Genomic DNA, 16,746 nt, shown 5'->3' with positions numbered 1-16,746 from the left:
GCAAAATCCCACAAACAGCAATGTGATAATGACCAGATAATCATTTTTTTAAAAAATGATGTTGGTTGAGGGCTAAATATTGGCCAGGACACCAGGGAGAACTCCCCTACTCTTCTTCGAAAGAATGCCACGGGATCATTTATGTCCACCTGCGAGGGCAGACGTCTCGGTTTAATGTCTTGTCCAAAAGATGGCACCTCTGACATTGCAACCTCAGTATGGCACTGGAGTGTCAGCCTCGACTTTGTACTCAAGTCTCTGGAGTGGGACTTGAACCTACGACCTGCTGACTCTGGGGAGAGAGTGCCATCATTGAGCCACAGCTGACACTTGTGGTCACTTCTGCTCTGCAGTGACCAAAAGTCTCAATATAACTCAAGTTTTCACCTGAATCCTTGGAGGAGGCTGTCTCGCACTGTTTGAGTTGACACCATATGGAAAATAATGGGGCATTATATTCCCTTATACGGTATTTAAAAATGAAAGTTTCAAGTGTGTGGGAGCTTCCATTCACCTCTGAATCAGAAGATCGTGGGTTCAAGCCCCACCCTTGAGCACATAATCCAGGCTGACAATCCAGTGCAGTACTGAGGGAGTGTTGCACAGTCGGAGGTGCCGCCTTTCGGATGGGACGTTGAGCAGAGTTAAATCATTGTTTAGGCCTCAGCTGGAATATTCTGTCCAATTCTGGGCACCACACTTTAGGACGGATGTCACGGCATTGGAGAGAGTGCAGAGGAGATTTACCAGAATGGTACCAGGGATGAGGGACTTCAGTTATGTGGAGAGACTGGAGAAGCTGGGATTGTTCTATTAGAGCAGAGACGATTAAGGAAAGATTTAATAGAGGTGTTCAAAATTATGAAGGGTTTTGATAGAGTAAATAAGGAGAAACTGGCAGGAGGGTCAGTAACCAGAGGACACAGATTTAAAATAATTGGCAAAAGAACCAGAGGGGAGATGAGGAGGATTTCTTCATGCAGCGAGTTGTTATGACCTGGAATGCGCTGCCTGAAAGGGTGGGTGAAAGCAGAAAAATTCCCTTCGAAAGGGAATTGGATATATACTTGAAAAGGAAAAATTTGCAGGGCAATGGGGAAAGAGCAGGGATGTGGGACTAACTGAATAGCCCTTTCAAAGATCCGGCATAGGACATAAGAACACAAGAAACAAAAGAAATAGGAGCAGAAATAGGCCATCCGGCCCCTCGAGCCTGCTCCGTCATTCAACAAGATCATGGCTGATCTTCTACCTCAACGCCATTTTCCTGCACCATCCCCATATCCCTTGATGCCTTTAATATCTAGAAATCTATCGATCTCTGTTTTGAATGTAGTCAGTGACTGAGCCTCCACAGCCCTCTGGGGGTAGAGAATTCCAAAGATTCACCACGCTTTGAGTGAAGAAATTTCTCCTCATCTCAGTCCTAAATGGCCTACCCTTTATTCTGAGACTGTGACCCCTAGTTCTAGACTCCCCAGCCAGAGGAAACATCCTCCCTGCATCTACTCCGTTGAGAGCTGTAAGAATTTTGTATGTTTCAATGAGATCATCTCTCATTCTTCTAAACTCCAGAGAATACAGGCCTCGTCTACTCGATCTCTCCTCATACGACAATCCTGCCATCCCAGGAATCAGTCTGGTGAACCTTTGTTGCACTCCCAATGGGCCATATGGCCTCCTTCTGTGCCGCATGATTCCGTGATTCTATGTTCACAGCCGACAAAGTGGATACCTTTAAGCCTGGAATGAATCTTGGTCATGAAGATGAAAGAAAAATGTGCCAACTCACTTTGCAACCCAGTCCCTGAGACACTCTCTACATGATAGTCAGGATTATGGAGGCATTTAAGTGATTACTGTTCCTCTTTGTAGGTTCAAATTAAGATAGGTTTTGTTTTGCACTAAAAGAGAGTTTTATCACCTTAAGAGGAAACTTTCCCATGGTACTCATCTGATCTAGGATTGACAATGACCGTGGCTATTTACAGTGCACCTTGGGCACAGTTTTCTGAATGGGTCAACAACTTGGATTTATTTATACAGCTTATGTAATCTGATAAGAGGAATGGCTTGACACAGAAGTGAAAGCAGCTGATGAGGAAGAGCTCAAACTTTTTTTTGCTGTTGAAAGGGAATAAGCAGCCTGTTCTGAAACACAGGGACACTAAAATAGAAGCAAGACTTGGCCTAGAAAGTCCTGGGACACTTTCAGAATGAAAAAGGATTTGGGTGTATTTACAAAACAGGAACTCTTCTTAACATACATTATTATTATTGTGGCACTTGACCAATCTCACACCCACTTCCCCAACCCTTCAATCTCACACCCACTTCCCCAACCCTCCAATCTCACACCCACTTCCCCAACCCTCCAATCTCACACCCACTTCCCCAACCCTCCAATCTCACACCCACTTCCCCAACCCTCCAATCTCACACCCACTTCCCCAACCCTCCAATCTCACAACCACTTCCCCAACCCTCCAATCTCACACCCACGTCCCCAACCCTCCAATCTCACACCCACTTCCCCAACCCTTCAATCTCACACCCACTTCCCCAACCCTCCAATCTCACACCCACTTCCCCAACCCTCCAATCTCACACCCACTTCCCCAACCCTCCAATCTCACACCCACTTCCCCAACCCTCCAATCTCACACCCACTTCACCATCCCTCCAATCTCACACCCACTTCCCCAACCCTCCAGTGAACGGTCACAGGTGAAGGTGCTACCCACTGAGCCACAATGACATCTTAGGGAAGTAAACATTCGTAGACCTGTTTGCATTATGGCTAAGCCCTGTTCATTTCAATTCTCCCCCCCACCCCCACTAATGTTCCTTCCTTACTCCACCACTCCTGAAGGCAGAAATGCATGCTGGAGAAATGCTACTAGGGCAGTGGGACTGTTCCAGTACCTCAACCAACTTTCCACTCTTGTGTGAGCCTGAATGGTGACTGTCAGGGGCATACTGGATTGTGGAGGGATATCACAACTATGTCCAATGCTTCCTCAATCCATAGCCGCGTGCTCATGCTTCCAGCTGGATCATCAGTAGTGGGGAGGGCACAGACCACGGGATCAAAACTGGAACTTTCCTGGTCTATACAGCCCAATTCCACATCACTCACACGTAGGAACAGGAGTTGGCCATTCAGCTCCCTCGAGCCTGTTTTGTGCCATTCAATGAGAGATTGATAGGTTTTGTTGGATAAGGGTATTAAGGGATATGGAACCAAGGTGGGTAAATGGAGTTGAGATAGAGATCAACCAAGATCTAGTTGAATGGCGGAACAGACTCGAGGGGCTGAATGTTCCTATGTTCCTTCCTAATAAGATCATAGCTGATCAATGACCATTTGGGCAAGGTACTGGGGGGGCTTTAGGTCCCCGTGGGACAGTGCCCCAGCATGAGTCAGCACATTGTACAAAGAAGGGAGCAAATAAAATCAGTGGTCAATTTGGACCGGGAACGTCCGTGCTCAATTGGCATCCACCTGACGAGTATTTGGGAAGCAAGCAACTTGCACACAATCCGGTTTTCACATACGCCATTCAAACCCACCGCAGACGGAGTTGAAACCAAACCCACACCATTGTGGCACAATAAATATTATTCCATAAATGGTCCTGCACTTCACTAAGAATTCAATCTGACCAGCCTCGCTGTTCTCTACACAAAGCCCAACAAATGGTAATGTCAAATCTCTCTGAATGGCCCCTCTCCAAAAAGAAAATTATTTAAATTCACACTGAACGCCTATGTCCATGTGCCCCACCTCCATGTGTAGCATGCAAATTATAATTCCAATTTACCCTGTATGTCCTTCCCTTCTCTCCCATCTCCTCGCCCAGTTAGGGTTGCCAACTCTAGTTGGACATATGCCTGAAGGTTTCATCATATGACCTCCTGCCACCAACTGCCCCGCCCCCAGTCTCCCGCCATTGGTCACCTGACATGTCCATCCTCACGGTGCACCACCTTCCCACGCCAATCAGAAAGTGAATAGACTCTTCATAACCCAATTGGATGATTCTTCACTGGCAGTCAATAGCCTTTTTCCCCCATGTCTGATATTTTTATAACTAATAAACAAAAGTGTTCAAAGAATTTTTTTAAAAAAAAACAATTTTTAATTGCCATGATTTTTCTCCCGGGTTGCTCGCAGCAGTGTCCTGGAGATTAGTCTTTAATTCCTGGAATCTCCAGGGCAATCCTGGAGGGTTGGCAACCCTACTCCCAGTAGAATAGTTCAATCAGTTAATGGTGGTCCACAGTGAAGGCCCTTTCAGCTTGTGCCACTACAAAGAAAGAAAGGAACTTGCACTCACATCACACCTCATCACTGCTCTCGGAAACCAAAGTCCCAAAGTGCTTCACACACAATGAATCATTTCGAAGCACAGTCACTGTTGTTAGGTAGGAGCACATGCCGGCCATTTTGTGCACAGAAAATGTCCCACAAACAGCAATGAGGTGAACAGTCAGTTAAACCGTTTATCCTGTTTCAGGATCTAAGTGGCGTGCAGGCAATGTGTGTGCCAGAAATGTAAACATCGATTAAGAACACATTTTAATCATAGACAAAGGGAGGAGAAAAAAACCCCGCAAGGTCCTAGACACCTGGAGCTCACTGTAAATTGGTCAAGGTCCTAGACACCTGGAGCTCACTGTAAATTGGTCAAGGTTCTTTCCTCTCTTCTTGACACCACCCAGCACAAAGTGAACGGTCACAGGACTCCGAGAATCTAGCAACACTTGGCACAACACACTTCCTGGTCGGAAATCTTGAATAAGCCCTCTATTCACAGTTACAATAAATAAAAAAAACACTGAACATATAGTCTTTGAACACGTGGCAGGGATATGTAAGTTTAGCATAATTTTCAAGGGTCCCTCATTCCCTCCCAGAGAATAAAAAATGATGAAGCTCGAGCAGAGCACTTGTGGAAACTATCATGAGTTTCCACAAGGTGTTAACGCTCTTTGCTGCACAAGAAAGGAATGCTGAACTTTAGGTCAAAACAATTTTGGGATTTTAGAAAATTTCTGACTGAAATCTTGTGGTTTTGGTAAACCCCCAGTTTCTGCAAATGCCATTTCTTAATCAGTGGATTAGCAAGCTGTGTTGGATGTAAGCCGTGGCTCAGTTGGTAGCACTCTCGCCTCTGAGTCAGAAAGGCTTGGGTTCAAGTCCCATTCCAGAGACTTGAGCACAAAATCTAGGCTGACACTCCCAGTGCGTTACTGAGGGAGTGCTGCACTGTCGGAGGTGCTGTCTTTCGGATGAGACATAAAACCAAAGCCCTGTCTGCCCTCTCAGGTGGACGTGAAAGATCCCATGGCACTATTTGATGAACAGCAGGGGAGTTCTCTGCGGTGTCCTAGCCAATATCCATCCCTCAACCAACATCACTAAAAAACAGATTTTCTGGTCGTAATCATATCACTGTTTGTGGGACCTTGCTATGCGCAAATTGGCTGCCGTGTTTCTCTACATTACAACAGTGGCTACACTTAAACAAGTACTTAATTGGCTGTAAGGCACTTTGGGACGTCCTGAAGGCATGAAAGTCGCTGTATAACTGCAAGTTTTTCTTTTTTCTTTCAAGACCCTGCATTTCACCCTGTGCAGATTTCCGATGTATTACTAGTCCAGTGAACCTGTTGCTCATGTACAGCAAGCTGGTTGCCATGCACTTCAGTCCCTGGCGATGAGAAAGCAGCTGTGCCGGGAGGCCCCATAATATCCACTTTTATTGACAGATTGGTTTCAGGAATGAGGTTGTGGGTTTGGAGACTCACTCGAGTGCGAGTCATAAATTTAGCTTCGAATTGGAAGGGGGATATAATGCTGCACGTAACTCACAATGTCCCCTGACCTGGGAACATCTGAAATAAAAAGTCAACGTTTTGAAGAAAGAACTTTCGTTAGAACTGAGCTCTGAAAAGCTCACTTCCTGACTTGCAAACATTGCAACAGTGACTGCAACCAACATCACTGAAAAAAAAAGATTATCCGGTCATAATCACATTGCTGTTTGTGGGACCTTGCTGTGCACAAATTGGCTGCTGCCGTTTCTCTACATTACAACAGTGACTACACTTCAAAAAAGTACTTTGTTGGCTGTAAAGAGCTTTGGGACGTCCTGAGGTCGTGAAAGGCGTTATAGAAATAAAAGTCTTTTTTTTGGAAGAAGGGTCTCTACCTAAGATGTTAACCTGAATTGATGCTGACGGACCTGCGATGTAAATTTTGCCACTTAATGGTTTTAGTATTTCCTGTTTTATTTCCGATTTTCAGCCTTCACCGGGAATGCTTTATGCAGACACTTAAAGCTGCACCATCACTTTCAAAATCACCATGTCCAAGAAGCTCCTGCTCAACATCTGTAAATGGTGATGCAGCACCTCCACCACACGCTTGTTGGTTACAAATTGATGGGGAGAGGGTAAGTTGCCTCAACAGATGACAAATCCCTTTTCTCAAGTCTCACAATCAAGCTGCACACCGCAATAAAAATCACTGACCGTGGAAGCTAAAGGAGGTTGGGGGGGGGGGGCGGCTTTTTTTTTCGCTAATGATCTTACAGGTCTCACTAATTAAACCCTCTTTTACTTGTGCATTTCTTCACACAAAGGGTAGTGGCAATCTGGAACTCCCTCCCCTAAAAAGCTGTTGAGGCTGGGGGTCAATTGAAAATTCACAAACTGAGATTGATATAATTTTGTTAGGCAAGGCTATTAAGGGATATGGAACCAAGGCATGTAAATGGAGTTGAGATACAGATCAGCCATGATTTAATTGAATTGCGGAACAGGCTCAAGGGCTGAATGGCCCTAGGTTCCTAAAATTCCCTAATGAATTTATATGCACTAGGGTGCCAAGTTGCTGCTACTAGGACGCTCATTCGTTCTTCAGCCTAAGGCTGGAGCTGCGGGTTCCAGAGTGAGTTGGCTTTTCAATGACAGCAATATGATATAAAAGTATCACTTTTCATTGCATGAATTTATTTTGGTTTGACGTTATTTGATGTGAGCAGACGGGCAGCAGATGCATTAACTTGGATTAGCCACTAGACATAAACCAAGCGCGCACGCACACGTCCGCACACACACACCATTCCTCCTCAGAACAAAAATATACCAAAAACAAAGAGTATGCTTTCTCTTGGTTGCCTCCAAGCTTAAGAAAAACAAATCTCTGCCCCTCCCCCAGCTCAAATGTAAGGTTCCAGCTCCAACAGGCACAAGGACCATTTAAAGGTCTTTGTTAAAGGGGAACTCCGGTTATTTCATCAAACTAACTGATCGTCACTCACTAACTACCACCACACTTTTCCATTATAGCGTGACTGTCACTCATTGACTAACATTACATCTCCAGTTATAATGGGGCTGTCACCGAACAGGCCAAAGTTATACCTCCCCTTATAGTGGAATTGCCACTCAATGACCAACAGTACAACACCTGTTGCATTGGCCCTCAAGTGGAAAAGTAAATAGATTTTTTTAAAAATAGGAACAGAGGTAGTCATATAACTTGCATTGCCCAGCAGGCTAAGGTTACTATGGAAGTCAACTGTTTCAATTGCAATACAGAAGAATAAGAGTCACACAAAAGAATGGTTCTGTGGCAATGGGACCTGGACTTCTGATCATACCTAGCTCGGTGATTTCATCGTAATTGGTAGCACAACCTAAACTACTCACAAAGTGCTAATCAACAACAGGCATGACTCTATGACATTCTATGACCAATGTCAACAATGGGTAAATGAATAGGTTGAATAAATGAGGGGATAAACTACCGGGCTGTTGTTCTATTCATAGTTTGATACCATAAAGTGTCTTCCTGGAAGCAGAATTCAGTTCTTTTGAAAAACATTGGTAGCACAGAGACCATGTTGATACAACAAGGAACTTACACACCCACTAATCCACAGTACGAGGGATATTATACTCAGGATGTAACCCGACTTTCTTCCTTATTTATTTAATTTCCACGCACAAATGAATTATGTAAAGTTACTCAGAAGAGGCGGAAAGCTCCATGGCTAGATGCTGAGGTTGGCTTGCAGCATCTCAGCTTTGAGGTGTCAGCCGTGGTACAGTGCCAGCACTCTCACCTCTGAGTCAGAAGGTTGTGTGTTCAAGTCCCACTCCACAGACTTGAGTACATAATCTAGGCTGGCACTTCTGAGCAGTACCAAGGGAGGGCTGCACTGTTGGAGGTGCTGTCTTTAGCATGGGACGTTAAACCGAGGCCCCGTCTGCCCTCTCAGGTGGACGTGAAAGATTCCATGGCACTCTTTCAAAGAAGAGCAGGGGAGTTCTCCCCGGTGTCCTGGCCAATATTAATCCCTCAACCAACATCACTAAAACAGATTATCTGGTCATTCTCACATTGCTTTTTGTGGGATCTTGCTGTGCGCACGTTTGCTGCCATGTTCCCCTACATTACAACAGTGACTACACTTCAAAAGTACCTAATTGGCTGTAAAGTGCTTTGGGGCATCCTGAGATCGTGAAAGGCGCTGTATGAATGTAAATTTTTTCTTTTTTTCACAGCACCAAAATATTTGTTATCATGAGATGTCAAATCAAAGCAATAGTACTTTGGAAAAGCATGTAAATTACCTCTAGCTCTTTTTTCGTAGGTAGCTTTGTGAGAAACCATCTCACCCTGCGGAGTCTGTATCCAATGAATCAGACATTCACCGCAAGCCCTGCTGCTTAACCTGGAACTGGTAGGCACTTCTGGAAATCATGTGCAGCCTGTGAAAAATGCAAAAACTTTCCACAGGCATCAGTCACTTGAAAGGATTCATAGAGCAATGCACAGATCTTGAAACCGAACACCTCCATGGGCCAAAGTCAAGGACGAATCAACCAACACAAAGACACAGTCAACTGGAGTCTCAATCAATCAGCTTAAGCGTGAAAACAATAAATCATGCTTCAAAAACAGAAGTCAATGCCAATGACAGCGAAGCTGAAAATTAGTCCTTAGTTTGAAAGTGCAAAACAAAACCGGAATGTAAGGGTAGAAGTGCGAACTAATAAGGTAAAAAAAAATACCAAATATTGATGGTGAATTGTGCTGTGTTGACAACAAAGCGACTCTTGCTAATTGCAGGAGGAAAAAAATGCCCGGGATACTTTTTGAAGAACAAAGCCCAATACCCTTTAGCGGGGGGGGAGGACAACCACAAGATCACGATGGCTCCTGCATGGAGCCAAGCTTTGAGTGGCTTCTATATAGTGGGCCCCCCCGCAAATACTGATACGCTCCTGGGGATTGCCTGTAAATACTGATACACTCCTGGGAACTTCCTGTCCTCACTTCCAAAATACAGTATCAGCAACCTAACTGCATAAAATGTTTTTTTTATTATTACTATACAGCAACAGAAGTAATGTGCTAACATGTGAACAAATATGGAAACATATGGAGTGCAGAACTCTCAAGACACTGCTCACAACACAAGATATGTCAGCTCAACACGGACAAAGATCTGATGGCCTTGCATACACCCTATGGTCTATGGAGCACAGTTTGAAAATTAAACTTGAAGGGAGTTTTCCCTTGTTTGAATGATGCCCTATTCATTTGTCTGTGGGGGTTAAGGAAAAATTATTGCTTCTAGCACATTAGCAGGGCACGGGCTTTTATGGTGAAGAAAAAGATCAATTTTGTATTGAAAAACACTTAAGGAATTCCATTTTATACTAACGACAGTGGACAGTTGTGGATAAAGTTTCAATACTGCACTTCTGACACGTTTTCCTGGAGATTCCGCTCTAAGTTCAAACAAGCATATTTACTTACTATCTGGTCACTCTTGATGGCTACACTACTGACCATTAGATCTACACTGGTATTTTTTTCCCCGGGTAGTGCCCATACTACACTGACGATGCAATGAACTCTAATCTTTTACCCCAGCGATTAAGTACCACTGCTTTAGCCATTCACCCTAATGATAACTTCACCAACTATAATGACTGCCATTAACAGGAGCTGTTACGACCTTTCTGCTCACTCCAAAGCCCAGCTATCAAGAAAATGCCAGCCTGACGTCAGTCTCTGGAGATGTAATTATTCACCACCCAGTGTTTTGGTCAGAACAGTCTAAAATTTCTTTTAGGTTGTCAGCTCATGGTTTGTCTGGAAGAGAATGAGGGTTACAAATCTCCCATTGGGCTGCTTAGAGGCACAGTGGGCTGGTACATTCACATACCATGCCAAAGAGGGGTAGGAAGAGGCTGGTGGTTCATTCCAACGAGCCCTCACACTATTAACTCCTGGCCTTGACTGTGCCAGAAGGGAATGCACTAAGAGGTGACTAGAAAGGATAGGAAAAGAAAAGGATTTGAATTTATATTACACATCCTCAGTGTGTCCCAAAGCATTTCACAGCCAATGGGTTACTTTTGAAGCGCATTCCTGTTACGTAGGCAAACACGGCAGCCAAGGCCCCATGAACAGCAATGAGACTTGTGAAACTATTTTAATGATATTGGTTGAGGGATAAATATTGGACAGAACTACCCTGCTCCTCTTCAAAATAGTGCCATGGGATCTATTATGTTCATCTGAGGGGGCAGACTAGGTCTTGGTGTAAAATCTCATCCAAAAGACGGCACCTCCGACAGTGCAGCACTCCCTCAGAACTGCACTGGAGTCAGCCTAGATTATGTGCTCAAGTCTCTGGAATGGGGCTTGAATCCGCGACCTTCTGACTCACAGGCGAAAGATGGGAGTGAGGAGAAGAAAGGTCACTGCAAACTGTTCTTGGGCATCTCAGTCATTGATTATAAAGCAACGGACATCAATTCCTCACTGCATATCAGTTGCCCAAACCCTTTCTGTGGGGGAATGAAGCATGGCATAGTGGAGTATCCTACAAAAGAAAAAATTAAAAACTATCACAATAATAAAGATAAAACCTGTCCAATCATTTTGCCGCTGATTAGGAATTGTTACAACATGGTAGGTCGAGCACAACTTAGCTTCCCATGGGAATAAGGAACATTTACTCAAAAGGTGTCACCCATCACCCGTGCTCCCTGTCAGACAACGCCTCGATTTTAAAATTCTCACCCTGGAGCTCAAATCTCTCCATGCCCTTGCCCTGTCCCTATCTCTGTAACCTCCTCCAGCTCTACAACTCTCCAAAAACTCTGTGTTCCTCCAATTCTGGCTTCTTGTACATCCCCGATTTCCATCGCTCCATTATTGACGGCCGTGCCTTCAGTTGCCTAGGCCCTAAGCTCTGGAATTTCCTCCCTAAACCGCCCCTCCTTAAAATCTACCTTTGACCAAGCGTTTGGTCACCTGTCCGAATAACTCCTTATGTGGCTCGGTGTCAAATTTTGTCTGATAACGCTCCTGTGAAGCGTCTTGGGACGTTTTACTATGTTAAAGGCTCTGTATAAATGCAAGTTGTTGTCAAGACACAAATTGGAACTTCATAGCAAATAACAAAATACTCAGACAACAGAGATGGCTTGTGATCAGTCTGAAAACTGATTCAATCCACCAGCTACAATAGCAGGAAGCAGGCATGTTCTAAGGAAATCCCTTGGCTGATGTCACTGGAACGCACCATCATCATTGTTTTATTCGGGAACTAACAGGGTTCCATTGTGGAAACCTTGAGAAGTATTTTTTCTTTTTTAAAATTAAACTTCTTGGAGGGAAAGAAAAATTAAAAAGCGGGCCTCACTCGCTCAGAAGTATGTAGTTGATGCTCACAGTAATTACTCCCACAATTTATTTTTTCCCGTTAAAGAGCAGTACAACTTGAATGCCACAGCACACTTGGGTAAATGCCTGGTACCATAGATAACGTGGATATGGGTACAAAAAGAAAGAAAGACTCTCATTCCTATAGAGCATTTCACGATCTCAGGACGTCCCAAAGCGCTTTACAGCCAATTAAGTACTTTTGAACTGTAATCACTGTTGTAATGTAGGAAATGCGGCAGCCAATTTGTGCACAGCAAGGTCCCACAAACAGCGGTGTGATAATGACCAGGTAATCTGTTTTAGTGATGTTGGTTGAGGGATAAATATTGGCCAGGACACCGGGGAGAACTCCCCTGGTCTTCTTTGAAATAGTGCCGTGGGATCTTTTACGTCTATCTGAGAGGGCCTCGGCTTAACATCTCATCCAAAAGATAGGGCTGCAGGGTTTCAACCCGCTAAGTCGCCCAACTCACCTGTGCTGCTGTGAGGACTATTTAGACCAATATGTGGACTGAAGTGATTCCTGAAGAAACAATCTCATTAACAATCCGCAGTAATAAAATCATTAATCATTAATATTTAGATACTAAATATCTAGTATTTAGATAGTAATCTAAATACTATTTAGAATAATTAAAACAACTTAGCGAGGGAGTCGAGTGGGAAGGAAGCCGACTGGCTAGTTTATGCACCAAGTAAATGCTTCTTCAGCTGTGACATTTGGCTGGATCTGGGATACTGACTTTTCCAATAGCCGCCATTAATAACTTAACAGCAGGACCCACAGGTAAAGCATACATCCCCTCCAAATGTCTGATTTGTATCTATTTTCCCTACACCCTCCCCCATTAAGATTAAATGCTCCACTTTCATACAGTGCTGCATCTCACCGCCTGGTAAAGATCTAGTGAAACTCATCCAACCAAGGCAGGCCAGGTTGAGTGACGATCAGCATCACAACTTTTCAATTGTTAGCCAACATCCTGCGCTACTATAGATCCTGGGGCCTTCTCACAACAACATTTGTTATAGGGTATTGTAGCGTAGTGGTTATGTTGCTGGACGAGTAATTCAGAGGCTTGGACTAATAATCCAGAGAACATGAGTTCAAATCTCACCAAGGCTGTGTGAGAATTTGAATACAGTTAAACAAATCTGTAAAAGTGACCATGAAGCTATCGGATTGTTGTGAAAACCCAATTGGTTCATTAATGTCCTTTCGGGAAGGAAACTTCCCCTCTTTACCCGGTCTGGCCTATATGTGACTTCAGTCCCATACTAACATGGTTGACTCTTTCTTAGCCTCTGAAGCAGCCAAGCAAGGAAGTCAGTTGTATCAAAATCAGGGCAACTAGGGATTGGCAATAAATACCGCCTTTGCCAGCTATGCCCACATCCCAAGAATGAATATTTTTTTAAAAATTTGTCATCGATACTTAATACAAATCTAATTGTCACTTCAGATGTAAACTCCCATGATTTTTATGTTTTAGTCTTTCAAATTATACCTTCACTCCCTCCATTCTTTGAAAAATACCATTTCTGTCATTTCCACCTGGAGTAGGGTTGCCAACTCTCCAGTATTGGCCTGGAGTCTCCAGGAATTGAAGATTAATCTCCTGGAAACTGCGGCAAGCAACATAGGAGAAAGATCAAAGGGGCAATAAAAAAGTGTTTCTTTTCCATTTTCTTTGAACACTTCCATTTATTAGTGATGAAAAATATTGCAGCTGGGGGAAAAAAAGGCTGTTTCACTAACAGTAAAGAATCATCCAATCGGGTAATGAAGACCCTGTTCACTTCCCAATTGGCATGGGAAGGAGGGGTGGATGTGTTGGCCGACCAGTGTGGGGGTGGGGCAGTTGGAGGCAGGAGACCATGTGATGAAACCTTCAGGAATACATCCAACCAGAGTTGGCAACCCTAACTTGGAGATGCACAGAAGTGATGCAGATTAATGCTCTCTTCTTCTTTTAATGGGTGGATAGAATCCCTGATTGCAGTACAGGCTCTTGTCTCTCCCCCCTTCTCCCTACCCTTGACCAAGATCAGAAATGCACTGCTCCAACATGTCTGAGGAGCAAACACTTATTGTCCCACCCAACTTGCACAGAATGCCAACATGCCACGCAGCGTTAGCCTTTCACACTTTTGGTTCGAAGCCATGTATTCTATTAACAAAATACAATTAATTGAACGTGTGTTTTTTTGGTATAATCTTCCTGTCACCTCCACCCTCTATCAGTCAAATGGAAAGGGATGCCATCTCTGGTTGGACATATTCCTGGAGGTTACATCACATGGCCTCCAGTCTCCAACCACCCCGCCCGGTCAAATGACCCTTTTTCCCACCTCCAATATTTTTATAACTAATAAATAAATAACTAATAATTCAAAGAAAATACAAAAAACACACAATTCTGTTTTAATAGCCTAATGATTTTTCTCCAGAATTGCTGAAAGCAGTGCCCAGGAGATTAGTCTTCAATTCCTGGAGACTTCAGCACAATCCTGGAGGGTCAGAGACCCTACTCCGCAGCGAGGAATTAGTCACAGTGTCACTCCACAACACTGTGGTCATTTATATAGAAGCACACTGGGTTCTGAAACCACCCGACTGTTAACTTGCTGAAGTGATCGTGAGAAGGTAGATCAGCTGCTGTTTGTTTTCTTGGTGTCTGGGAAGCTGCATTTCTTTTTCTCGCTCAGTAAACCAAAATAAACTCATTTGAACTGCCTCCCCTGTACTTGGAGAGGTATGAAGTCCCTTATGGGGATAAACAAAAGTGCAACGCGGGACTCCCATATGCTAAATAAATCTAAAGTTAATGCACATAAAGAACATGGAGAAAGAATACAAAATTTTTCACCCAGGTATCAAAATAACCATCCAGCTGGGACAAGCCAAGAAAACATATGCTGGCACAAGTAAATATTTATTGCTGCCTACCACTGGCCAAAATGCATGAGAGATGTGCTATTCAGCTTTCAACATGCCCAGAAAGCACACATTCAAGACAGCTGTGATTGATATCAGTGCAGCTGGGATTTAACGGTTTAGGCCACTGCGGGTCTCTACCTTGCTTTGGATGTCTGGTCAGCTGCACCAGAGACAGGTCCGGTTGGACCGGGTGAAGGGCAGGTTTATTTACGGGGAATTAAATAGAAGACACCACCCCCCTCACCGAAAACTCACGCGACGAGACTTACCCAAGGTGGTTCGTAGTCACCAGGCCGCCACCTGCCTTCATGCTCTTCATAAGATGGAATGGCACCCTCCCTTCGGGCTTGATGGTACTCCTTCCTCAGTTGGTGGACTCGCTCGAAGTTAGTGGGTCTTGCACTGCATATAAGAAATGGGACAGGATTAGGTGTTAAGCCTTCTCACCTCAACTGTTACAGGCAACGCAATGACTCAGTGTTAACAATCACGGATGATTTTTTTTACACACATTTGGGACTTTTGGCTTCCAAATCAGATTTCTTTTCCGAATGCTACAACAGCCTACTCCCCACGACTGCTCGTATAAACTGCTTCAAAATTGGTACGAATAAATATTTCCTCCTATTAACGGTGCACCATTATATAGGGAGAAGGGCAGAATGATGTAATCGAGTCAACTCTAGGATTTGGTGCCATGAACATAGCATTTCCCATCACAGGTCAACATGGCAGCCCGAGAGAAGAGTCTCTTTGGAGCAGGTTGTTTCAGAAACTCATCCATCCCTTTTAATACTCCTTGGACAACTAAACTGACCCCACTTCTCTCAAAAAGAGAAGACCAAGAGGTGACCTGATGGTAGTCTTTAAAATTATGAAGGAGTTCGATAGGGTTCATGTAGAGAAAATATTTCCACTTGTAGGGGAGTCCAAAACTAGAAGTCATAAATATAAGACAGTCACGAATAAATCCAATATGGAATTCAGGAGTAACTTCTTTACCCAGAGAGTGGTTAGAAACATATCAGAAACATAGAAAATAGGAGCAAGAGTAGGCCATTCGGCCCTTCGGGCCTGCTCCGCCATTCAAAATGATCATGGCTGATCGTCTGACTCAGTACTGCTTTTTCCCCATATCCCTTGACCCCTTTAGCATTAGAATGTGGAACTCGGTACCACATGGAGTGGTTGAGGCAAACAGCATAGATGCATTTTAGGGGAAGCTTGATTAGGGTAAAAGGAATAGATGGATATTTCGATAGGGCGAGATGAAGTAAATAGAGTGGGAGGAGGCCCATGTGAAGCATAAACACCAAATGGCCTGTTTCTGTGCTATAAATTCTTTGTAATTCTATGTTAAGAGATGTCAATTCCTCTTCAAAGGAGGCAGTGTTCTGAGCTCCCTGATGGCTTAGCAGGTAAATGCACTGCACAGTACAGTACTAAGCCACACCAACCAGAAGGTGCCAGGTTTGATTCCCCAGTCTGTGCAGGAGTTGGTTACCTCAGCTGGGCAGCAGTTGGGGTCTTGTAATTGGCCTCACCGCCCCTGGGCTAGGAAGTGGGGACAGGGGGTAAATTCAACTATGGTTTCTATCCAATGAGGTGTGCATTCGTCAAAGAGGTAGGTTTTAAGCAACGTCTTAAAGGAGGAGGAAGAGGTTTAGGGAGAGAATTCCAGAGCTTAGGGGCTAGGCAGCTGAAGGCACGGCACAGCACGGCCAATGGGGGGGGTGGGTGCGTGAAGGAAGTGGGGGGATGCACAAGAGGCCCAAGTTGGAGCATCGCAGAGATCTCAGAGGGTTGTAGGGCTGGAGGAGGTTACAGAGATAGGGAGGAGCGAGACCATGGAAGGATTTGAACACAAAGATGAGAATTTTAAAATTGAGGCGATTGGTGCACCTTCCTCTATGTGAAGTAACTTTACGTTGTACTGTAAGATACTATCCCTTTTAAATTACAATACAGTGTAGCTTCACCCAATGATTGAATTTTTCTGCCATGAAATCACATCCTATTCACTATCAGTGTACAGATCTCA

The 16,746-nt window shown here is 44.1% G+C and overlaps 1 protein-coding gene across 3 annotated transcripts in view; it reads right to left on the bottom strand.

Annotated features, from left to right (window-relative positions):
- LOC137323945 (partitioning defective 3 homolog B-like) overlaps window positions 1-16,746 on the bottom strand; it is a 750,054-nt gene that overhangs the window by 89,328 nt on the left and 643,980 nt on the right. For all 3 annotated transcript variants that reach the window (XM_067988088.1, XM_067988089.1, XM_067988092.1), the window contains one exon: window positions 14,975-15,107. In XM_067988088.1, the coding sequence (XP_067844189.1) occupies window positions 14,975-15,107 (133 nt within the window). The remainder of the gene's footprint in view (window positions 1-14,974; window positions 15,108-16,746) is intronic.

This window comes from Heptranchias perlo, chromosome 7 (assembly GCF_035084215.1).
Source record: "Heptranchias perlo isolate sHepPer1 chromosome 7, sHepPer1.hap1, whole genome shotgun sequence".
NCBI lineage: Eukaryota > Metazoa > Chordata > Chondrichthyes > Hexanchiformes > Hexanchidae > Heptranchias > Heptranchias perlo.
This window is presented reverse-complemented; position numbering and strand designations above follow the sequence as displayed.